The sequence below is a fragment of the Cuculus canorus genome, chromosome 20 (genome assembly GCF_017976375.1).
Source record: "Cuculus canorus isolate bCucCan1 chromosome 20, bCucCan1.pri, whole genome shotgun sequence".
NCBI lineage: Eukaryota > Metazoa > Chordata > Aves > Cuculiformes > Cuculidae > Cuculus > Cuculus canorus.
In genome coordinates this window covers 11,783,327-11,807,429 of record NC_071420.1, presented here as the reverse complement: position 1 = coordinate 11,807,429, position 24,103 = coordinate 11,783,327, and the positions used below count along the sequence as shown (strand labels likewise).

Genomic DNA, 24,103 nt, shown 5'->3' with positions numbered 1-24,103 from the left:
AGAACTTCACTTGTCCTTGCACCTCACCTGTACGTTCAGCACTAGGTGAACAGCAGGCTGAGAGGACCTGGAAGAGGCCAAAATGTCCTTAATCAGCAGAGCTGTAGGTACCTAGTCCTGCTTGATACTATTACATAGACTCCTTTGGCAGCCTTGCCACTGGTGGAGCATTAGCACCATGATGGATCCCCTCGCTCCTTGCGGTACACAGCTAACTGCTTGTCCAAGGAGTCTGACACTACAGCTCCACAGGCTCAGAGTAGAACAGCAGGGTTAGTACACAGCCAACATGAACCCAACTGCTTCCAAGAGGTGACAGTACCCTACGGTCCTTATGTGGAAACACCGCAGGTCCTCTCAAGCTCTGCAGCAGGAGGGAGAGCATCAGATTCTCCCATGTGCAGGCTTCTGGAGTTTAAAGGTGGCTTAAATCAGGGTGTCCTCATGAAAGCAGTCACACTAGACAGTTCTCTCTCACACTCACAAATCCATCCTCCCAGTCAGACAGTAGCAAAGCAAATACCCACAGAGATGCAGGCCAGTCATACCTCCAGGGCTGTAGTCCTTTCTGCAATCTTTTTTCTGATGGGGAGGAACAAATCTGTAGTCTATGCTGTCATGCACCCAGCCTTTCTCAATGAACAACCCAGGCACCTCATCCGAAAACAGCCAATACCTATAGGAAACACACAGGTTATCAGGTACCCATTTCCTCTTTGGGCTATAGTTACCCACATCCCTCTTTATTCACACAGAGCAGAGAAGCGCCCGCATGCTTGGCTCAATAAAACCTGTGTGTGAGTATCTCTTTAGTGTTAGCACAGATAAGAACCAAAAAGCTTTTATTCAAATCCATTCTGAGATCAGTCCTGTGCAACAAACATGGGAAGGGAAGAAAAGAAGATGGTAATGAGGTTCTTGAGCACTGCTGCAAGGACTTGAAGGTATACTGGCTTGTGCATCCTTTGCAGGAAGGCCTCAAAAAGTCAGCGATGTGAACCAGTGAAGGCGATTACACTCCATATACACAAGACATCTCACTTCTGCTCTCCTCTGCCGTTAACACAGGGAGTCCTCTCAATATCCTCCATATCGATCGCTTCTTGGGGGCTGCTACCTGACAAAGCTCCTCTCGGAGGGGAGAGCAGGCAGCTTGGGATCATCTCCTTTCCTACCTGTTATGATTACGATCGGTACCAATTGGGGTCCTGCGCATCACCAACTTTGCTTTGGCAATTCCATCCTGAAAGTTTTTCTCAGCTGCAGCTTTATGCTTCCGAATTCGTTCTTCCTCTGCTTCTTTCTCCATCCTCACTGTTGGAATTAGCACAAAGAAGCATTAGCTTTCTTTTTTTGTATTCAGACATCAATGTTCCCTTTTATTTTACTACAGCATAGGGATTAAAAAAAAAAAAATTACTGTCAACTTTGGTTAATGTTCTCTTAGCACAGTCACCCACACCCATCTGACCATGCAACCACTGTTCTAGAAAACAACCCAAGAATTAAAAAGTCAAGGCATTAAGGATAAATGGGGTGAGGAAACAGGAAAGTCCTGATAAGAAACTGATTAGTCCTTATTATATCTCATTCTACATCAACAAAGTATCTTCCACTGCTGTGCAATTTCAAATAACAGCAGGTTCAAAGATCATTAACTCCAGCACAGGATTACAGAATGGATCAGATCAGAAGGGATCTCAAAACCCATCCAGTTCCAACCCCCTGCCATGGGCAGAGATACCTCCCACTGGATCAGGGGCTCATCCAACCTGGTCTCGAACCCCTCCAGGGATGGGGCAGCCACCACTGCTCTGGGCAACCTGGGCCAGGGCCTCCCCACCCTCACAGCAAAACATTTTGCCCTAAGATCTCATTTCAATCTCCCCTCTTGCAGCTCAAAACTGCTCCTCTTTCACCCTATCCCTGCCCTCCCTGATCAAAAGCCGCTCCCCAGCTTTCCTGGTGCCCCTTTCAGGACTGGAAGCTGCTCCAAGGTCTCCCCACAGCTTTCTCTTCTCCAGGCTTAGCAATTCCAACTCTCTAAGCCTGGTTTCGCACAGGAGGAGCTCCAGCCCTGGCATCATCTCTGTGGGCTCCTCTGGACTCACTCCAACAGCTCCATGTCCTTCCTGTGCTGAGGACTCTGTGTCTCTGGTGGTACTTTCCTCTCTAGCAGGCTCCATTAGCTGTATAAGCTTCCAGCTCTCCATTCTCCTCCAGACTGTGCAGGAGCCATGGCTCCATGGAGTGATAATGCAGAGAGCAACCAGTAAGTGCTGCAGTAACATGGAAATCAAAGTGATGACTTTTACTACCATGAAAACACAGATACTAATCATGCTATTTCTACAGAATGTTCTGTACTAACTCCTTTCGAGGCAAGAAAGAACAAAAACTACATTCATGCTCTCTTATGCTGGATTCTTTTTTGAGCTGAGACCAGCTCAGTAGCATTGGCCACAATCCTGATAGGCTGAACTCGAAAGAATTTGGTGCTCCCAGTGTTACAGACTTTAGAGTGGTGAAAAGGAAACCTCTGGCTGTGAGATATAGATCTCTATACACGTGACAGAGTAGTAGCTGACGGAACACCTACTGAGCAGCAGTTCATGAACCACTGCACAATAGGTGTTTTGTCAGCAACTGCTCTGTTACTGCCCCCAGAGATACTAGGATTATTAAAAGCAAATGCAGCTGAAGTGGTGTGAAAGCCAGCACGCTGCTAAAGCCCCCAGGAAGCCTGTGTGGTAGTAGAAACACATCGATGCAGCTCTCACTGTGGTTAACCAGAACTATTTCTCACACACTGAAACCACACCAGCCCCTAGGGTTGTAGTCCTGAACAGATCAGCTCCAAGCTGCTGACCCTGACGCCCCAACACCTGCACCATCAACGTTAACCACGATCTTTGGTGCTTTGAGGGTACTTTTGTTCCCTACAGCACCTCCTGAAGAGGTAAAAGAAGCCCTGGGTGTCTGAAACATTGGGGTTTGCTATGTAGAAAGGCAGCAATAGGAATTCAAACCTTAATGGAAGGCTTAACTGCCACAGAGCTCTCGCTTCCCTTGGGGAGTCCAAATGAATGAATTCAACTTCTCCAGCATGAAAGCCAAAGGACTCCCATCTCCATCAAAGTCATAGTGCTTATCTTCATATATAACTGGTATAAACTATCCAGGGAGAACAACATGTGCCCCAAGGAGTAGTGTCCAAATTCCATTTCATTTTGCAGTAAAATCTTACCCTAACATGGCAAGAACTGTGGCCAAGAGGCCACTCAGCTGCAGCCTGTTGGATGGTAAGTATTTGATTTTCCTGGAAAGCAGGACAGCACTCCGGACCTCCAGCAGCTCATTGACACTTCCGAATCTCTCTGTTCTGAACAGAAGATCTGAAAGGTCTGTTTACTTTCCCTGGGAGGCAGGGTTGTATCCACTCTACTTCCTTAGGAGCCTTAGGGTACTCTGTGGCTTTTACCTACTCCTGATCTCCTAGAGCAGACACTCTCACACTCTCAAGTTCCAGGTAAGGCAAATAAGATAGGCTTGATGCCAGACTCTCGTCCCTCAACTGTTTCAGAAGAGAAATAACCCCGCAGAGCTGTGCTGTCACTGCCATCTGCCCACAACCAAAATAAAAAAAAAAAATCCCTCTAGTGCAATTCCAAAGCACTTTGCTCTTCATATTTCATATTCCATATTCCTTAGCAAACAGAGGGACACTCGGAGTTCAGTATTGCAACTCTTGATTTACAGAGGTTTGAGTGGACAGTTTGTACTTATTCAACTCCATAACTAATTCTTTAAATGGAGAAAATAAACTGAAATTTATTGCCCAAGTCCTTATCTGGGAGAAAGGCTGCCAGCATCAACCTCAAAACATGTGCCAGCCAGGAGAGCAGCAGTGGCAGGAACTGACTTTTAGGCAGGAAATTCCTCCTCTCTAAGGGCCAGAAGATGTTTGGACATAGACAAATATTTCATTTGTTTTCTGTTCTCCAGACTTCCTGGCCCCAACAGGATTGGGAAGGAACAAAAGACAAAAAAATAGGAGTAGTTATTACCTTCCTAACATTCCAGACTTTGAGCTGCCATGGGAACCACAGCAACTGAATTCTAACTTCTCCAGGGAACAAACACCTTAACACCAGGTGACGCTTCTGAAAACTCCCTGTCAATTCAGACACGAACTTATTCCCCTCTACTTCACAGAATGGTTTGGGTTGGAAGGGACCTGAAAGCCCATCCAGTCCCACCCCATGCCATGTGCAGGGACACCTCCCACTGGATCAGGGGCTCCAAACCCCATCCAACCTGGCCTTCAACACCTCCAGGGATGGTGCAGCCACCACTGCTCTGGGCAACCTGGGCCAAGGCCTACCCACCCTCACAACAAAACATTTCTCCCTAAGATCTCATCTCAGTCTCCCCTCTTGCAGCTCAAAACCATTCCCCCTCATCCTGTCCCTGCCCTCCCTGATCCAGAGCCCCTCCCCAGCTTTCCTAGAGCCCCTTTCAGTCCTGGAAGCTGCTCTAAGGTCTCCCCACAGCCTTCTCTTCTCCAGGCTGAAGAACTTAAACTCTCTCAGCCTGGGCTCATATGGGAGGTGGTTCAGCCCTCGCGTCATCTCCATGTCCTCCTCTGGGCATGCTCCGACAGCTCCACGTCCTTCCTGTGCTGAGGACTCCTGAACTGGACACAGGACTTCACAACACACAATGCTCTACTCTCCTGCTATTTTTCTTACCTCTCATTTGTATTTCTTGTTGCTCCCTCTCTTTCTTGGCTTGGATGGCCATAAGGCGCCTGCTCTTCACAGCACTGATCATATCATCAGCCTCTATTTCCACTCGGTGCTCTGCTTTCATCATCTCATTTTTTTTCTTTTCATTTCTTCCCATCATGCTCTCATCTTTCCCATTCTCCTTGTTCTTAGCCACCATTTCCTTTCGCTTCTGTTTTTCTGCTCTCTTCTTGTCATTTTCTTCCTTTAGGACCGCTAAGCGCTCCTTCCACAGCTCAGCTGATGTTTGCTGCTTGGCTTCCACGTGGTCCTGTACTGAGTACGTCATTAGAATCCGGTGGCACAGCGCTCCGAGTATCTGCAATTTCTCTTCAGGAGTCAACTCAAAGAACTCCGATGTCTCCAATTTCTCCAAAAACTCATCCTGTACTTCATTATCCTCAAAAGCTGCCGAATCCTTGCTTTCATCTACATTATCCGAAACCTCACTTCCCTCTTGCACATCAGACTTGCGCAGGCACAAGCGAACCAACTCGGAAGCAGAGTGCAAAGTGAGTGGTATTTCAGAAAGCTTCATTCCCAGCTCTGCATAATCTTCAGCAATTTCATCCTGCAGCAGGGTCTGCAGGAGAATAACCAGTACTCGGTTCAAATAGAGGAAGCCTCCCTTCTCTGCGCAAAGTGCTTCCATCAGGGAAACTGCCGTGATGGGATACTGAGCATCTGGCATCAATAACCCCGAGTAACAGCTCAGGAACTCCACTACCATGGCAACATCTCCAAAGAGCGTGTTAGGAAGTCCTTCTGGAGTATCCATCAGTTTAAAAGTAGGCAAGGCCTTCCCTTTAAGATCTTGGTCCTCAAATCTTTTCTGTTTTTCCAGTTTTTCCTTCATCTCCTTCTCCTTCCGCTCCTTCGCTCTCTCCTTGAGTTTCTCTTTCACCTTCTCCCTTTTCTTCTTCATGTACTCCTTCCTCTGCTCCTCTGTCATGGTGGCCCATTTCTTCCTGTGTTCCAGAAGCTCATAGCGCTTCTGTACTAACCCTCGTAGATCCTCAGGCAGACGGGCACGATCCTCGTTAGAAAGTAACCTGGCTGTTTTGGAGATGATGCAGGAAAGAGCACTTTTTTTGTCCTCCCGGTCCTTGTTTTCTTTGTAGTAGGCAATGAGATGGAGCGCTGCAGGAGGCAGATGCTTCTGTGGCTTGCTGGAAGACCTAGGAGTGCCTCCAGAATTCCTGGGAGCCCTGGACACCTTATTGGTACCTTTAGCCATGTCCAGTAGTGTCATTTGTTTCATTTTCATCTTAGGGGTCTTCAAGCCTTTCCTTGGAGACTTAGATTTCGCAGATGTCTTCTGCCCATTCAGAACCCTTTTGCCTCTCTGCTTTTTGTCCAAGGATTTGTTGCTGCCCTTCCCCAGTTGGCTTCTCTTTGGAATGTGGAAGTTTGAACCAAGTTTAGCAGGTGACACAATTTTCATCACCTCTTCCAGCTCCTCTTTAGGACATTTTGAATTCTTAGAGTTTTTCACATTCAGTGGGGAGCCAATGATACATTTCTCCAAATGCACGTGGCACCAGAGCGTAGGGCTCAAGGGCTGGGCCAATGACGATCCATTGGTTTTGGATTTCTTAGGCCTTCTGTCAGGCGACTGAGAGCTCTTCCTCTTGGCTGAGGGGTTGAGAGTCATATACTGAAATGAAAGAAAGAAAGATTTTAGTCATTGAATGTCTCGTGTTGGAAGGGAATCACAAGGATCATCATGTCCAACCCCTGTCCCTGCACAGGACACCTCAACATTCACACCGTGGGGCTGAGGGCCTTGGCCAAACACTTCTGGAATATTGTCAGCCTTGGCACTGTGACTGCTTCACTAGGAGCTGTTCCAGGGCTCCACCACCCTCTGGGGAAAGAACCTGTTCCTCACGTCCAACTTAACCCTTCCCTGGCACAGCTTCCTGACATTCCCTCGGCTCCTGTCCTTGGTCACCAGAGAGAAGAGCTCAGCACCTGCTTCTCCTCCTCCCTGTGTGAGGAAGCTGCAGAACGCAATGAGGTCTCCCCTCGGTCTCCTCCAGGCTGAACAGACCCAGGGGCTTCAGCCGCTCCTCACACTCTTCCCCTCTAAACCCCTCCCCAACTCCCTGACCTCCTCTGGATGCTCTCTAGTGTAATTTTATATTAGATTTTATTTATACAATTATTACAGTCATATTAATATTCAAAGGCCAATAAAGGCTACCTAGATCCTTTTCTGCTGAGTATTTTTGCCTACACTTATTCTTAATTTAGCTTTCCCAGTGAACCACCAGCACTCAGTAACTGAGGGACCCAGGCTTCTACAACAGCTTTCAATACGCGGTGTTGCAGTCACTATGTTGATTACGAGGACAGGAATTCATTCCAGAAAGCTCACATTTAACTTCATAAAATGAAACACCACAACGAATTTTCAGTGCTTCCTACTACATCACATAAACCCATGCTGTGTCTTTTTAAAAGGCTGCAGGGAGAAGGTTTGTTTGGAAAACGGTGACATTCTTTTTAAAATTTCTTCTCCTGCTCCAGGATTTCTTACGGAGCCAGGCAGTGTTCAGTCCTGCTCCCCCCGAGGAGAAGGGAAGGAGCATGGAGGTGATGGTGACAGGAACCCAAGGGCTGCTCTCTGAACTGCCTGAGAGAGCCTGGAACGAAGATGAGACAGGATTCAGTTCTGAAGTGATGTGATTGAATGCCTGACTGGTGTTAAATAACTCCCTGACAGCACGCTCAGCACGGAACAGTTCAACCCAGCGCCAAAAAGCACTGCAGCACTATCTCAGCATCTCAAAAGCAGTTTCAGGAGGCACCCAAAGAGTGGGCCTTCCTGCTCTGCATCTCAGAGCTGATTTAAGCTTGGGAGCACCAAAGCCCAGCTGGCACACTGAATCCTCTGCCGAGCCTGATAAAGGTGAGAAATGGGTGAGAAAGCAAAGGCGACACTTTGAAGAACTCTCACCTTGTGTGGGTCAATCAAGAAGTCACTGAATTTACTGGGGAGAGAGTATTTCTTCACCAGCTCATCCTCCACCACCCACGGAGCGTTCTCACATGTGCCGGCCCGTAATGCATTATGGCGGATGAAGTATCTCAGGATCTCTTTGTTGGGAGGACGCTCCGTACGGACTAAGCTGTCTGCTGGGACATTGCTGATGATCTTGGAGATAATAAACAGACTGTTAATATGTAACTGCTAGCCCCATTATAAACACATTTCACATGGCTGAAAGGACCATTGCACTGCTTCATGTCCACAAACTCCTCACTCTTTCAAAGCTCTCTTGGAAAGACTCAAACCAAACCAAACAGGACTTACAGAACTGAGATGCAAAACAGAGACTGGTAGGAGATTCACTATGCCAAAAAAAGTGAAAAAAGTGAGTTTATGTTGCAGAATTCTTACCAAAGTCCACAGCTTTACCTCTGCCCTTCCTCCAGCTTGGGATTGCTACTAACAAAAAACTTGTACATACTAGTGTTTATTTGGGTTTGATGTTTTTCCTGAGACTCGAGAAGTAACTGTGAGTGGTGCTCATTACGCTGAGGTCAGCACGGCCTCTCGTCAAACAAAGACAAAAAGCTACAGAGCTGCCCAAAGCCTAGTGCCCTACACCTCTGAGAGCAGATCTGTTAGAACAATCAGAGTGGTTTGGGTTGGAAGGAACCTCAAAGCCTGTCCAGTTCCACTCCCTGCCATGGGCAGGGACACCTCCCACTGAATCAGGGGCTCCAAGCCCCATCCAACCTGGCCTGGAACACCTCCAGGGATGGGGTAGCCACCACTGCTCTGGGCAACCTGGGCCAGGGCCTCCCCACCCTCACAGCAAAACATTTCTTCCTAAAATATCATCTCAATCTCCCCTTTTGCAGCTCAAAACCATTCCTCCTTGTCCTCTCCCTGCCCTCCCTGATCAAAGAGCCCCTCCCCAGCTTTCCTGGAGCCCCTTTCAAGTGCTGTAAGCTGCTCTAAGGTCTCACCGCAGCCTTCTCTTCTCCAGGCTCAAAAACCCCAACTCTCTCAGCCTGGCCTCATACAGCAGGTGCTCCAGTCCTCATATCTCCGCAGCCTCCTCTGGTCTTGCTCCAACAGCTCCGTGTCCTTCCTGTGCTGAGGACTCCAGAACCAGATGCAGAGCTTCAGGTAGGGTCTCACCAGAGCAGAGCAGAGGGCCAGAATCCCCTCCATGGCCCTGCTGGTCCCACTGCTCTAGATGCAGCCTAGGACATGGCTGATTTCTGGGCTGTGAGCACACATTGCCAGCTCCTGTTGAGCTTCTCATCCCCCAGCACCCCAAGTCCTTCTCGTCACGGTTACTCCCAATCCATTCTCTGCCCAGTCTGTACTTGTCCTTGGGATTACCCTGACCCAAGAGGAACAACAAGAGCAGCAATTGCCAGTCATGATTTAACTACTCTACTCCAACCATGTTTCATTAGGCACATGACCAAGAGAACAGCCCATCAGCAGCAAGAGTTCTAACGCTGCTGTAGCACCGCGACTCAGTGCGTACCAGCGCATGGCACCAGAATAGTCAGGCACACAGAACCCAATTATGCACTTAAGCAGCCAGGCTGGTTAGCCTCTCAAAACTACAGCCGTCCTGCATCCAATGCCAATGACTGTGATAGAAAGTTCAATGTTATCCTGTGCAGACATACCAATAGTGATGATTTAATGAAACTGGAATATTCATGTTATAATAGTAAGGATTCGAGTGAACTACTCACCTTATCTTCATTTTTCAGCTTGACATCGTATTTGTGTGGCAGGAACTTAGGCGGAACCCACTTCCTTTCTTCCTTCTTCAAAGAAGTAGGAAGCTTCCGAGGAGACCTACGCGCTCGATCACCTGATAAAGCAAGGGGAGACATTAAGTGTCTTAGCATTAGAGTCCAAAGCAGGTGTTAAGGAATCCAAACCATCGCTGCCACGGGCACCTCACCCCTTGGTATCTCAATTTTTAGGCTTTTGAAAATATCACGAGGATGCAGACTGGGCATGGAGTCCCTAAAGAGCTCTGAGGTAGGAGGTAACGCCTATCTTCAAGGAGTATAAAGGACCACTCGCAGTGTTTAAACTCATCTCTCTACAGAGCTGCAACTGCGTTAGTGAAGGGAGAAAATGGCTGTAAAATTAACGAATCATAGAATGGTTTGGGTTGGAAGGGATCTTAATGATCATTCAATTCCACCCTCCTGCCATGGGCAGGGACACCTCCCACTGGATAAGGTTGCTCAAAGTCTCGTCCAAGCTGGCCCGGGAAGAGGAGACAGGTTTCTTAACCCAACCAGTCACCTGCTACAGGAAGTTGTGCTGAGAGCCGGAGCCGTCTCTGCCATGTCACACTGGAAATACTTCTACTGCAGGAACTCTAAATTGATGTAACTTCAAAAATTATTTTACTTTGGTAGCCGTTAAGTGTTTTGCGGTTATGAGTCCTATGCATGCAGGCTGGTTTAGCTGAAGGTTTCAAGTACACTTATACAGTCAGTCTTTCTATTCTCAAGAGAGATGCGACTGAAGGAGTACAAAGGCATCGCATCTTCTCGCCAGCTGATGCTGTGTCCATCATTGCTATATTCAGGCTGCAGATGTCAATCATTTATGACAAAATCCAAGCTTACTGAAAAAAGCAATCCCCAAATGTTGCTACATTTGTGGCTATGACTGAAAGAAAACACCAAAGCAAGCATAATAGAGGAGAATAATTATCTCCTAAGCATATGCAGAATACAAGGAGATGCCAGACCTAACTCAGACCTTGAAATCTCTCTCTCTGTCACTGTCACGTTGTAAGCCTAACAGCATTCAAGCTTCAGCAGCTTTATAGCTTACATGGTATAAACCCAAGTCCTGACCCACCTCCATTCCTTCCAGAATCATTCAGCTTGGTTTGGAACCGGTCACAGATGCTGTGGGCTCACTGCATCGGATACACAAACATGCAACTCCTTTCCCCATCAGCGCTACATTGCAGATAATGCAGCGTGGAATCCTCTGCTCCAACCACTGCTCATTAGAGTGTTCCTTTAAACCTCCCCCCCACCCCTAAATCTTGTACCAGTGACAGTATGTGTGCAAGGAGACCGATCCTCTCACCACAGGTCAGGTGACACCAAAATTCTGCCTGTTTTAGTTCCACATTTGTATTAGAAAATGTTGGTTAGTTCACAAAGGCTGAACTATGTTTTTCTGCTCAACAGCACAATGGAAACTGCATAGATGACATTTCAAGCTCTGTAAAAGAGCTGTATTGAGATCTGCCCCCACGGCTTTTAAGCTGTTACCTGTGCTGGACCTGCATACCATGCAGGTACGCAGTCCACAAGTTCACAGCTAAGAAGCCAAGGCTGCCCCATCCCTGGAGGTGTTCAAGACCAGGTTAGATGGGGCTTGGAGCAACCTGACCCAGTGGGAGGTGTCCCTGCCCATGGCAGGCGGTGGAACTGGATGGGCTTTGAGGTCCCTTCTGACCCAAACCATTCCATGACTCTATGAAATAATGTGTTGCTCAGTCCTGCCTCTGGCTCTGAAGGACTCTGACACTGCTGCCTCTGCACAGGCCTGTGATGACCCCTCCTTTGCCGATTTACTGTCCAGCTTCTAGAAACAGGGCTGACTACACGGAATTCCATCAAACAGCATCAGAATGCTTGGGGGAGCTAGGAGGAATCATCATGCATTCCTTCTTAAAAAGTTATTTCACAAAAGCCACACTTCAAGTACCGTTGTTGTTGCATTGTGCTGTAATAAAACTTAGCCACTATACTACCAGAACCTCATCAAGCATCCACACGCTGTTATCTCCTTCTATTCATCACTTGTTTTGGGTTTTGCAAAGCAGTATTAGTTCCAGAACCAGCCTTCAGCAGCTCACCATCTGAGTTCAGGAGAAACTAAGCCTCTCTTTTCCTCTGCAGAGTTTCCAGAGTTCAACCCCTTAATCCACTTTAGACTGCACATATGATACAATAAAGCTGGTATAAAGCATTATTTCCAGTTTCTGAGGCACAGTAGACTCCTAACCAGAGGAACTGAAGCGCGCTCTCTGCTTCAGTTTTCCACAAACATCACCAGCAAGTTGTACATCAGCTTTAGTGAAAACGTTAAGGTGAACTCTGCCCCCTCGTGTGCACAGAGAGATACAGCTCCTACCTCACATACAGAGCCTCTTACCTCTAAATGAATCCCAGAATCACAGAATGATATCAAGTCCAACCACACCTGTCCACTACTGAACCATCCCTGAGCATCTCATCTGCATATCTTTTAAATCCTTCCAGGGCTGGTGACTCCACCACTGCCCTGGGCAGCCTCTGCCAGGGCTGAGAAACATTTTGGCGAAGAAAATTTTCCTAATACCCCATTTAACCCTCCCTTGGCACGATTTGAGGCCATTCCCTCTTGTCCTATCCTTTGTTACTTGTGAGAAGAGCCCAGTGCCCACCTCACCACAATCTCCAACCTGGAGCTTTCCAGGAGCGGCACAGAGCAATGAGGTCCCCCCTTAGCCTCCTCTTCTCCTGGCTAAACAACCCCAGGTCCCTCAGCCACTTCCAGGACCCCTGGGCTCCAGCCTCTTCCCCAACTCCATTCCATTCTCTGGATGCACTCCAGCCCCTCAATGTCCTTCTTGTAGCAAGGGGGCCAAAACTGAATCCAGGACTCGAGGTGAGGCCTCACCAGCACCGCACGCAGGAAGGATGACTTCCCTGGTCCTGCTGACCACCCCACGGCTGATCCAAGCCAGGATGCTGTTGGCCTTCTTGGCCACCTGGGCCACTGCTGGCTCGTGTTTAGCTGCTGTCAACCAGTACCCCCAGGTCCTCTAATAGCAGGCAGCTTTCCCCAAGCCTGAAGCATTTAACAGGCAGCATTTAACAGGCAACAGCTGAAAGCCAACAGCACTACTGCTACCAAAGCTGCACCACTAACGATGACAACTGCAGGATGTTCGTGACTGACACTATTTAAACATCATAGACAACACTGACAGCCCAGGCCACACAAATCCAAACACTCACTTCCAGGTGCTACCTACTGGCACACTGTCTTACTACTTACTCATGCTTTCCCTCCTGTTGTCATCCTCCTTCAGGATAGATGCCTTCTGGTTGTCCTGGGCTGGCTGGCCAGAGTTCTCCTTGTCACTGGATGGGGAATCACAGGTTCCTTCAGATTTCTTTTCTGAGGCCTCTTCATCAGCTTTCTCCAGGGGATGTATCTTCACAACTTTCACAGGCAACACTTTCTCGTTACTGACCTGCATGGAAATAGTGATGAAAACAGAACCATAGCCAGATAAGTGCACTAATGAGCCTCAACAGGCAAAGGGAAACAAAAGCAGCTGAGACGACCTACAAATCGCAAAAACTTGGCAAAACTCTTGACAACTTCTCCTAAAAGTTCATGATCCCTCTCATGAAAAAAAGTGGTTTCTTTCTACCACTCCTACCTGAAAATTCTGTACAAATTCCTGAGAGAACTGCTAGCCCACAAGTTTGGCCTGTGTTTGGTAATGCTGCTCTCTCAGCCTAAAGACAGTGTGTGCACAAGGTGTCAAGCATGCTCTCTCAGCAGCCCCAGATGAGAAAACACATCCCGACCCCACAGCTAACAGAAAGCATTTGCTTAAAAATAAGGAAAACATAAGTCTGAGTTTCCTCAATGTTCTCAGTTTTGGAGGGAATTTTCTAATCATTAGACTATCATTAGATATTTGTAAGCAGTTGTCTTCAAGCTGCATCAGTTTAAGATGACTCTTCCTTCCCGGAACACTTTAGGAGAAAAGTTAATGGCAGCTTATCATTTTTTACTTCCTTTAAGCAATGTATTTTTACATATATTTAAATCTATATGCAGACCATCACATATTTAAGCAGTATCACAAATACATCTCTATTTCCTCACGCACACCCAGTCATTTTTCTCTTGTCATCAGCATTCGCTAGGGAACTGCTCTGCATTCCAAAAGCAGGTGCTTGCGCTGGGATTCCACAGGAAAAGTAATCTGCCCCCCCTCTGACAATATAAGTGGCTGACACATTCTTCCCATCTCCTGCCTTTAGGTATCCAAACCTGGATCTGTGCAAAAGCATGGGATACAATGGAACACAGGTTCTTACCTCAAAATCACACTCTTCTCCCATTGCAAACTTGGTCATGATCTCCAACCAGGCTGCATCCACCAGCTTTTCCAAGGAGACAGTGTTGTGGTGGACGATTTCCAAGACCAGTTTCTCATACCAGATGGGGAACTCCTCCTTCAAGCTGAGTGAGCACATTAGAAGTTTTCATTATTCAGGGAATAAAAGCCAAAACACAAAGCAGCCTCCCAGTGCCCGGGATCATCCTCCCATTGCACAATTCGGGGAACATCAACAGCCAGGACAATGCTAGAGGCAGCAGCCACATTAGTATGCAAACATCCAAGGGCTTTTTGCTGCTCCAGCACCCCTCAAAGTGCTAAACGGCAGGACAATACCAGCTGTCCTCCCTCTTCCCAGAATGAATGCTTCAAAGCACCCTGGAAGAGCAGCACCGACTGCGAACCTTTTCTTGCTGGTCACCTCTGTGTCTCTATGAGATCTTAAACATACACCAAGTCCATTGCCATCACTCCGGCGTTTGTGTGACTTTATCACTTTTGCTTTCAACACCTTTCCGATGCTGATGAACAGAGCATCTCCCTTCCTAGAGTGCTAACTTGGTAAAGAAGATAGAGGCAGGCTTACATAAACTGCCTTTCCAGAGAAAAATACTTGTGTGTTTCATCATGTTACAATCTTCACATTGTTTCATTCAAAAAAAGACAGGACCCTTGCAAATTTCCTTGACCGATTCCCTTTCTGAAGGGCCAGGTCAGATAGCTGATAGGAGCACTAAGAAATACATTGCATAAAGCTTTCTGACTAAAAAAATGAACTCTGTTTCAAGTTAGAAACATGGAATCATTAAGGTTGGAAAAGCCCTCTAAGCTTATCCAGTCTAACCGGTCAGCCCAACCGCACCATGCCTGCTAAACCACGTCTTCAGGTGCCATGGCCACACTGGAGAGAGGAATAAAATCCTGTTTTTCCAGCCCTCTTTCAGCTCCCCCAGACTCAGGGATCCACTGCTGATAATGCTCAGCTATATCTGCTGTTCTAAATGGCAAGGAAAAAACATGTGCCAGTAGTAAACTGGCAACATGAAATTTTCTTATTCAGACTAGTGTCAAGTATTAAAGCAGCCAGCAAACAGCCTGGGACACTTAATATTGCTTCAAAGAGACAAACCCAAAAATCTCACTTCAGAGAGTCTTTCTCCTCTCCCTTAGAGACTTTTGCTAAATTTGTTAGTGAGAAATCTTCCATTTATGCATTTCTGAACATTTTCAGAAGTGGCCTACCAATCCAACATCGTCAGCCAGAAGTCAGTGACACCAGAGCACTGGAGTTTGGCTCAGGATTCTAAGCTAACTGAGTCGGCTCTGCACCCTCCCCTCAAACAAGAATGCAGGGAGGACAGGCTGCAGACAGCAGTACTTCAGCCCTCAGAGAAATTAAAACTAGGTTTCTAATTTGCATCCTTAAATTTGCATCCTTAAATTGCATTTAAGGATGTGACAAGCCTTAAATGATGGGGTGTTTCTCCTCAGTTTCTTTTGACAACTAACTGGAAATGTGGATTCTTGATGAAAGAAACAGCAGAAAGAGTCATCTCCATGACTGCTGCCCATCTCCCCAGTTTAAATCATAGGATGGTTTGGGTGGAAGGGACCTCAAAGCCGTCCAGTTTCAGCCCTGGCCATGGGCAGGGACACCTCCCACTGGATCAGGTTTCTCCAAGCCCCATCCAACCTGGCCTTGAACACCTCCAGGGATGGTGCAGCCACCACTGATCTGAGCAACCTGGGCCAGGCCCTCCCCACCCCTACAGCAAAACATTTCTTCCTAAGATCTCACCTCCATCTCCCCTTTCTCAGCTCAAAACCATTCCCCTCATCCTACCCCTGCACTCCCTGATCCAGAGGCCCTCCCCAGCTTTCCTGGAGTTCCTATCAGTAGTGGAAGCTGCTCTAAGGTCTCTTCACAGCCTTCTCTTGTCCAGGCTGAACCAGCAATCACACTCATTTCCAAGCCCCTTCTTCCACCTCAGAGCCCAAAGACAGACACACCGATTTCTTTGATTTCTTCGTGGGTACTTACAGCTCAGCAACTTCCTGCTCCTCCTCCCAGGCCTCTTTGTGCGTCAGCTGGCTACTTCCCGTGCTCTTGCACGTCCATATGCGCTCACTGTACCTCTCCAAACGTGCTTCATACTCTCTGGAGGAGCATTAGCTCAGGAAAACAGGATTTATACAGTGGAGAGCATAACCATAGTGGCACAATACAATCAAATTCAGTTAAAGCCTTATTACTGGAATGCACAAAGGCTGGAGATCACACAGTGTGGTTTGACTCTGCACCTACCACGGAGATGTTGTGTTAAATCTGACAGTTTCAGATCAGGATGCACTGGAACATTCTGCAGCGCAACTGCCCTTCCTGTTCCACACAGGCATGCAGAATGAGCCACACCACCATGACTTCAGCCGGGAATACATACGGCTAGATGGCATATGGAACCGCTAAGTTACCTTGCAGCTTTTCCAGTCCGATTCATTGCCTGACAAGAACCACCAGGGAACTACTGCTCGTGATGTCTTAGGGGGGACACCACAAACTCTGGATACAAACCACCATACTACCCAGTACCCCAGGTCGTTTGAGGAAGAAAACCCAAGAGCTTTGGAACTGGAATCCCTAGAAGGGCCACGTTTCCTTTGGTTCCCAACAACAGCAGCCTCCTGCGTTAGCACATTACAACCTTTCCCACCAACCAAATCACCTGCTCCCCACATCACAGCCAGCCTCATGGTGAGATTGCCAGGTTGACAGGATGCAAAGGTGCCCAGAAAATCATGACAGCGCAGGCAGCATTAGGAACCATGGCATCGGCTCCTCTGTGGGAGGCAGTTGTGGCTGTCCCCTACCCATTCCACCGCAGCGGTTATTGCCTCTCAGTGAAAACAGATATGAGCTACTACATACTTTAGATGGATTGAACATGTACAGGTGGCGCAGTTATCAGAAACACTAGCACAAGGTAAAGCCACACCAATTCACCCCACAGCAGTCTGCTGACACTGCCATATGCTGATGGATGGTAACTTAAATGAAGAAATTATGAGAAGCAAGAAAAGCATCTTTCACTCCTCCTGCAGCACAGCAAGCTCAGCAGACAGAGCACACTTGTAACACCCGCTGCAGCACAAGTGCCAATTCCGAGTCTCTGTGGGAACAGGGGGATTGCTCCACACTCCCACAATGGCACACTAACTGGCCACAACAAAGCACCCAGCATATCATAGAATCAGGGAATGGTTTGGGTCAGAAGGGACCTCAAAGCCCATCCAGTTCCACCCTCTGCCATGGGCAGGGACATCTCCCACTGAATCAGGTCGCTCCAAGCCCCATCTAACCTGGTCTTGAACACCTCCAGGGATGGGGCAGCCACCACTACCTTGGGTAACCTGGGCAAGGGCGTCCCCTATCTCAAAACATTTCTTCCTAGCATCTCATCTCGGTCTCCCCTCGTTAAAATTAAAATCAATCTCCATCGTTAAAACCGTTCCTCTCATCCTATCTCTGCACTCCCTGATCAAAAGACCCTCCCCAGCTCTCCTGGAGACCCTTTCAGGACTGGAAGCTGCTCTAAGGTCTCCCTGCAGCCTTCTCCAGGCTCAACAACCCCAACTCTTTCAGCATGGCCTCGTACAGGAGGTGCTCCAGCCCTCGCATCATCTCCCTGCTGGTCCCCCTGCTTCGGATGCATCCTGCACACGCTTTGTCTTTCAAGAAAATTCTTCCCATCATTATTACTATTTATTTGTTAAGATTCCTATTAGTAAGCGAAAACACAACTTCAAATCAATTTTCTAGGACATTTCTTCCCAGCCCTGAGGTAAAGCACAAGGTACAGAAGCTGCAGTGTGGACACTAACATTCATGTTTGTCACAGCCACAGTAACTGGTGCCACACAAGATTAAAAGCCAGGAACAGAGCCACCTCCAGAGGAGGCTGCTATTGCTAACAGCGCTCACTGTGCCTGCAGCAGGTCTTAAAAGCAAGGAGAAATCCTGCAGTTGCCCAGCTTACCCTGCTTGTGGAGTCTCCTGCCCTTCTATGGACTAGGAGTGATACGTCAAGTCACCTCCTCACTCAGTGGTGAGCCCTCTGGCCAATTCTCACCCCTCCCTCAGGTTTCAAAGCTGCTATAGTTTCCCTCCAAATGAGAGCTGCTAAAGGGCAGGGGCAGGAAGCCCTGTGGCTACAGTGGAGCAGTGGCGAGGAGCAACCACAGCTTACAGAGCAGTTCATCTGCACAGCACCACCGACCAGACCACAAGTGTGATTTTAAGAAATATCGGTAGTGATACTGAGCTGAAAAATAAAATAAAGAAACAAATCAAAGAAAACAGAAGCTCTCCTTATATTTACAGCAACCAATCACTTTTCCTGCGCCTTTCCCACAGAAAGAAGAGTTAAAAGCAAATTCAAATCTCGCTGTAGAAAGGAGCTGAAACGTACAGGCAACACTGGTCCTCTGCTTCGTTCAGTGACCCCACCAGGACATGAAGGACTCGCAGCTGCCATAACTCAACTGCTAAAGGAAGGATGCACTTCTCAAGGGCTCAGCACACAAACCCTCACCAGTCAAACTACAAATACTTGAGATACAGGTGGAAAATAAATGATTGTCTGCTTCCCTCCAACATTCATCAACTTTCTTCCCTCCAGACCCATGAGGAGATTCCTTTCCTTCCACCAAGGACAGCAGATAAACACTGATCTCAGTTGAAAAATTGAAAGACAGGGTTTTGCCCAACACGATTTCCCGTACTGACAGGAAGATCTACAAGAATTTTCCCTACAGCTGTTCCCATCCTTGTACCCAAGTGTAATTCCAGCCCCACATTTTTCAGATCAACACTGAATTTAAAAGCAGCAGGTAGAGCAATTCCCGTCTTGCTTAGTTCTGCCTCTCAAATGCAATGCAACTCCACCCCCAGCGGGTCAGCTCATCTCACTCTCACCCTGGAAACGTTCCTTAACCAGCACGTGAGCCTCATGCCCAATGCCTACCCTGCCGCTGTACTCTGCCATCAGCTCCCAAGCCAGGTTTCTGCTTTGAATTCCTGAGGCCAGCACAAGGCCAAAACACAGGAGGATGTTTCTGCAAAGTTTACTATCACTCAAACTTTCCACTCCACATACACTGTCCTTTCCACTCTGACTGGAAACAAACCCAAGGAATTTCAGGCTGTTCAGCAGGTTTGAGTCCTGACTACAAGCGAGGGCTCACTGGTAAGCCATCACCAACCCATCTCTACATGGTTGGAGCTGCTGTTGCCACAAATCCTCCAAACAATAATAAATAAAAAGCCCTGGACACTGACTACTTGTGAACATTCCCCAAAAAGCCAGAAATAACACATGTTAAATTAAAAACATGACTACCCTCTGCGTAACAGTTACAGCATCATGTCTGTTCGCACCACACTGAAGACCACTCAGTGCTAAAAGTTAGAAAACAAAGTTACATTGACAATCATGGAATGGTTTGGGTCAGAAAGGACCTTAAAGTTCATAGAGTCCAACCCCATGCCCTGGGCAGGGACACCTCCCACTGGATCAGGTTGCTCAAAGCCCCATCCAGCATGCACTGGCAGTGCAGTTTTCCACACTGCAACCACCAGAGCAGAACACACGCTGCAGCAGTCCCACGTGCTGATGGAAGAGGTGACCTGCTCAGTAGGGAACACAGCCAGTGTTTTGGCAGACACTGAACACTCTGCACATGCACTGCAGGCCAGGTGCACAGGGACATCAACCAAACAAGGCCATACCACACGGGAAGCATTTGCCTAACACCTCACATAGCTCAGAGCAGATTCTGCAGGGCTCCAGCAAGGATGAGTCTGTCTGACTGCCCATCGACCACCAACACCACTGGCAGAGCTCTTCAAGGTAGCCACCTAAAGCTACAAATAATGAACATTTGAGCTCCGATTTCCAGCCTATCCTCCTCTCTGCTGCTCCGTGGGGCAGGCATCTCTGCACACACAAACCCCCAGTTTCATAGAATCAATGAAATCACTAAGGTTGGAAAAGACCTCTAAAGTTCATTCGGTCCAACCGTCAGCCCAACCCCACCATCCCTGCAAAACCATGTCCTGAAGTGCCACATCTACATGTTTTTTGAACCATTCCAGGGATGGAGACTCCACCACCGCCCTGGGCTGCCTCTGCCAGAGCTTCACCACTGTTTCAGCAGAGAAAATTTCCCCAATATCCAATTTAAACCTCCTGTGGCACAACTTGAGGCCATCTCCTCTTGTCCCATTGCTTGTTACCTGAGAGAAGAGCCCAGGGCCCACCTCACCACAACCTCGTTTCCAGAATCTGCAGAGAGCGAGGTCTTCCCTCAACCTCCTCTTCTTCAGGCTAAACAGCCCCAGGGCCCTCAGCCACCCTCAGAACTTCTGGGCTCTAGGACCTTCCCAAGCTTTGTTCCACCAACATTTTTTGTTCAACCCAATCTACAGCTGCAATCTAACAACAGAAGCCTTAAAAACGGTTGACGCCTTCCGAACACCTCACTGTGTGGAATAAGAACCTGTGCAGCCTTTAGAGGAAGAGCTGATCAATGGTTTGTCAAGATGGAAGACCTGGAGACCATATTCCACCTTGTATCGCCATAAACCACATCGAGCACTACTCTGGGTGAAGCCCTGGGTACCTCTTGACGCCCTCTCTCCTGGCCCGTCCCATCCATCCCTCTGCACTATCTAGGACAAACAGAAGGGACCCAAAAAGCCCTTCTGAGGCTGCCTTAGGTGACATCTGCCTACAACTTATTGACTCATTTGCAAATTTCTGTTCCACTTTTTGCCTCCCTCATGCTACACAGTCAACAAAGCAAGACAGAAACTCACAGATCCACAGGAAAAACACCAACAGACTGGTACTCTCAGGAGGTGCCCCATAACTCCTCTGTGCTGTTCATACAAGGCATACAAACCTTAAACCTACATCTTTTAGAAAAGCAGTAATTAGGATTAAAGTCTGTCTCCTTCATTGCTGATCATTTCTCATACGAAAACAGAGCACATCTCTGCAGGGCCAGACAGATGACTGAGCTACTTTCAGTTTGCACAGACCACAACAGCAGGCTTCTGAGTCAGAGACTGAACGTTTCAGTTTAAAATACTGTTAAAATAAATCTATTCAATCTTGTATTGTCGGGTTGAATGCATTAACAATGCCTAACTGCACTCAGACATGCATTTCACAGAATCACAAAATGGTTTGGGTTGGAAGGGACAGTAAAGCCAATCCGGTTCCACCCCCTGCCATAGGCAGGGACACCCCCCACTGGATCAGGGGCTCCAAGCCTCATCCAACCTGGACTTGAACACCTCCAGGGATGGGGCAGCCACCACTGCTCTGGGCAACCTGGGCCAGGCCCTCCCCAGCCTCACAGCAAAACATTTCTTCCCAAGATCTCACCTCAATCTCCCCTCTTGCAGCTCAAACCCGTTCCTCTCATCCTGTCCCAGCCCTCCCTGATCAAGATCCTCTCATCACCTTTCCTGTCGGGAAAGATTTCCTCTTCAAACGCTTCCTAATCCTCCCTAGGGGCTTTCACAGGCTTCACCCCACAGTAACCATATGTACTCGAACGCGGGGCTCTGTGCAAGTTCAGGAGCTCCTTTGTCTCCCGTGCCGCCAAGATCTCCCGTCCTCGCGCACCCCCACCTCACCTCCAGCCTTTCCTTCATTCCTCAACCGCTCAGATTTCGATCCTCAAAGCAGAACCCCCCCGCGCTGCCCTCCCGAAGCAGCGGTCACGGTCCTGCCCCCCGAGGGCACCGGGGCCGGAGGGCTCCCCGCCGCCTCCCGGGGCCGTAACGAGCCGGCGGTTCCCAGGCAGAGCAGTTCAGCTCGGGAACCGCTGCCGCCCCGGGGATGCGCTCCCCACTCCTCTCCCGGGAGCTGCCCCGGCCTCTCAGGCGTTTGCAGAACACTCACCGCATGATCACTGGCTCTGTCTGGGCTCCCCTCCCGGCACCGGGCACTGTCTGAACGCCCCCACCCCCGGCATCGGGCACCAGTCCTGGGCGCCAGTACCCGACGGGCCCCGCCTCAGGGGCACTGTCTCTGTCTGGACTCTCTATCCTGGGCACCGCCTGAGCCTCCGCCCACCGGGCACCGGCACCGGTCCGGGGCACATCCGAACCCCAGCACCGGCCGGGCCCCCATCTCCCGCACGCTATCCCTGGGCCAAGCCTCTGCCCCCCACGGTCATCGACACAACCTGAGCTCCGGTCCCCCGGACACCGACCCCCGGCCGAGCCCCTTCCTCCCGCCCCCAGCTGCCAGCCGGCCCCGGCTCGGTTGCCCCCATGTGTGGCGGATACTCGCGGGTGCGGAAGGCCTCCTGCGTGTGCGGGATGACGAACCGCTCCCCGGGCTCCCCCGGCGGCAGCGGCTTAGCCAGCGGGAAGGGTTTTCTGCCGAGCAGCGGCGCCATAGCGAGGCCCCGGCCGGAGCCGGCGGGAGGATTGAAAAATGGCGGGAGATTCCCCTCCCCCCGCCGGGCGGGCGGTGCGCGCCCCGCCCCGCCCCAGCCCCGCCCCCGCCACCACGGGCCGCGATTGGCCGCGCGCGCTCGCCGCGGGGCTCCGGTTGGCCGCGCCGCCCGCCAATCCCGCTGCGCCGGGTGAGAGGTCGCGTTATGTAAGCGGCGGGCAGCGCGACTCCATTTTGTGTCCCCGTTACCCGGCGGGCACCGCCCCCGCCCCCCGCCCCGCGGCCAATCGACACCCGGCCTGCCCCCATCCGGGCACCGCGCGCGGCTTTGTCCTGCGCTGCGGCCAGGGCGGCTCACGGGGCATTGTGGGAGGGAGGGCGGGCAGTGTGGGACTGGAGTCCGGGGTACTGTAGGGCGGGATAACCTGACGCGCGGGGCATTATGGGACGGGGGGCAGTATGGGCCTGGGGCCTGGAGAATTGTGGGATGCGGGGACGCAGGGTGGCGGCGTCCGGGACGTAGTGGGGCAGAGTGGGACTGGGGCGCAGGGCATTGTGGGACGGTGGGGGACCCGGGGAGGCAGCGCGGGGCGTTGTGGGCCTGGTGGATCTGCTGCCCCTTGGTGCTCGGGCCTGGCCCGCCCCATGTGGCCCATAGGGAGGCCCGGCCCAGGCCCGGGCCCCGCCGCAGCCGGGGAAGGGGAGGCGGGCGTAGTCGTGCAGGGGTGACAGCGAGTTGCTCTTAAAAAAGTGGAGTATCTAAAGCAGAATCTTCAGCTAAAGCAGAATTCTGTTTCATCCAAGTCACTGTACTTCTTGAAAGTTGGACAGAATGTCCGTCTGACAACAGAGTTTTTACAGCACATTTTCTTTCCAGCAGTGTTTTTCCAGACACTTGCACTCTTTGTTCATTTGGAAATGATAACGTCTGGTGTTCAGTGTGATCTGTGCTGAACAGAGGTGTCTCCTGCTGGTGCAAGAAGTCGCTACTATTCCAAAAAGTGGAATATTTTTGATTTAACCTAAAGCAGAGTTCAGTTTCATCTCAGTAATTGTACTTTTTAAAGTCAGGATGTCCCTCTGACCGCATGTTTTCTTTCAAGTGGTGTTTTCCAGCCACTGTTCATTCTTTGGAGATGGTAACGCCTTGTGTTCAGTGTGATCTGTGCTGAACAGAGGTGCCTTCTGTAACCATCGTTGTGTGGAGTCTTTCCCCATCTCAAATGCAAGATCAGGCAGGGCTGGCTCCAAAGCTCCAGATTAGTGAGAGCTTTGACTGCTGTGAAGTTCGTAACAACATTAGAATTAGACCTTGGAAAGTAGTAGAATGGGCGTAAGATTTCTGGAAAAATGTATCCATGTGCAGGTAAGTGGAAATCTCTTCTGTCCCAGCTCTTGTCTGGCTGAACACGACTGATGGAGATCACTGCCTCGTGCTGCCCAGGCCTAATAAAGGATGCTTACTTTCTAGAAACTCCAAAATGAGTCTTAGAGACTATATTTGCTGGCATTTTTTGAATCCCAAGCAGTACTCGTCCAAGCGGCCCTGGTTTGGCAGTGGGGAAGGCTTCTCTGCCCCCGGGGACAGGTTGCAGGGCTGCTCTAGCCAGTGTGTGGGCAGCTCTGTGAAGGAAGTAGGGACTAAAGGTTGGATCTGTGGTTTGGTTTGTACCGTTGCTGTTTCCATGGGATC

At 49.4% G+C, this 24,103-nt stretch overlaps 1 protein-coding gene across 2 annotated transcripts in view; it reads right to left on the bottom strand.

Annotated features, from left to right (window-relative positions):
• The window catches only part of BAZ1B (bromodomain adjacent to zinc finger domain 1B), a 46,412-nt gene extending 23,941 nt beyond the window's left edge, over positions 1-22,471 (bottom strand). For both annotated transcript variants that reach the window (XM_054084746.1, XM_054084745.1), the window contains exons 1-9: positions 22,299-22,471; positions 15,981-16,097; positions 13,917-14,061; positions 12,856-13,054; positions 9,519-9,640; positions 7,750-7,947; positions 4,752-6,444; positions 1,176-1,314; positions 549-676 (exon numbers count right to left, since the gene is read on the bottom strand). In XM_054084746.1, coding sequence (XP_053940721.1) covers positions 549-676; positions 1,176-1,314; positions 4,752-6,444; positions 7,750-7,947; positions 9,519-9,640; positions 12,856-13,054; positions 13,917-14,061; positions 15,981-16,097; positions 22,299-22,411 — 2,854 coding nt within the window. In that variant the 5' untranslated portion in view covers positions 22,412-22,471. The remainder of the gene's footprint in view (positions 1-548; positions 677-1,175; positions 1,315-4,751; positions 6,445-7,749; positions 7,948-9,518; positions 9,641-12,855; positions 13,055-13,916; positions 14,062-15,980; positions 16,098-22,298) is intronic.
• Between the last annotated feature and the right edge of the window lie 1,632 nt (positions 22,472-24,103).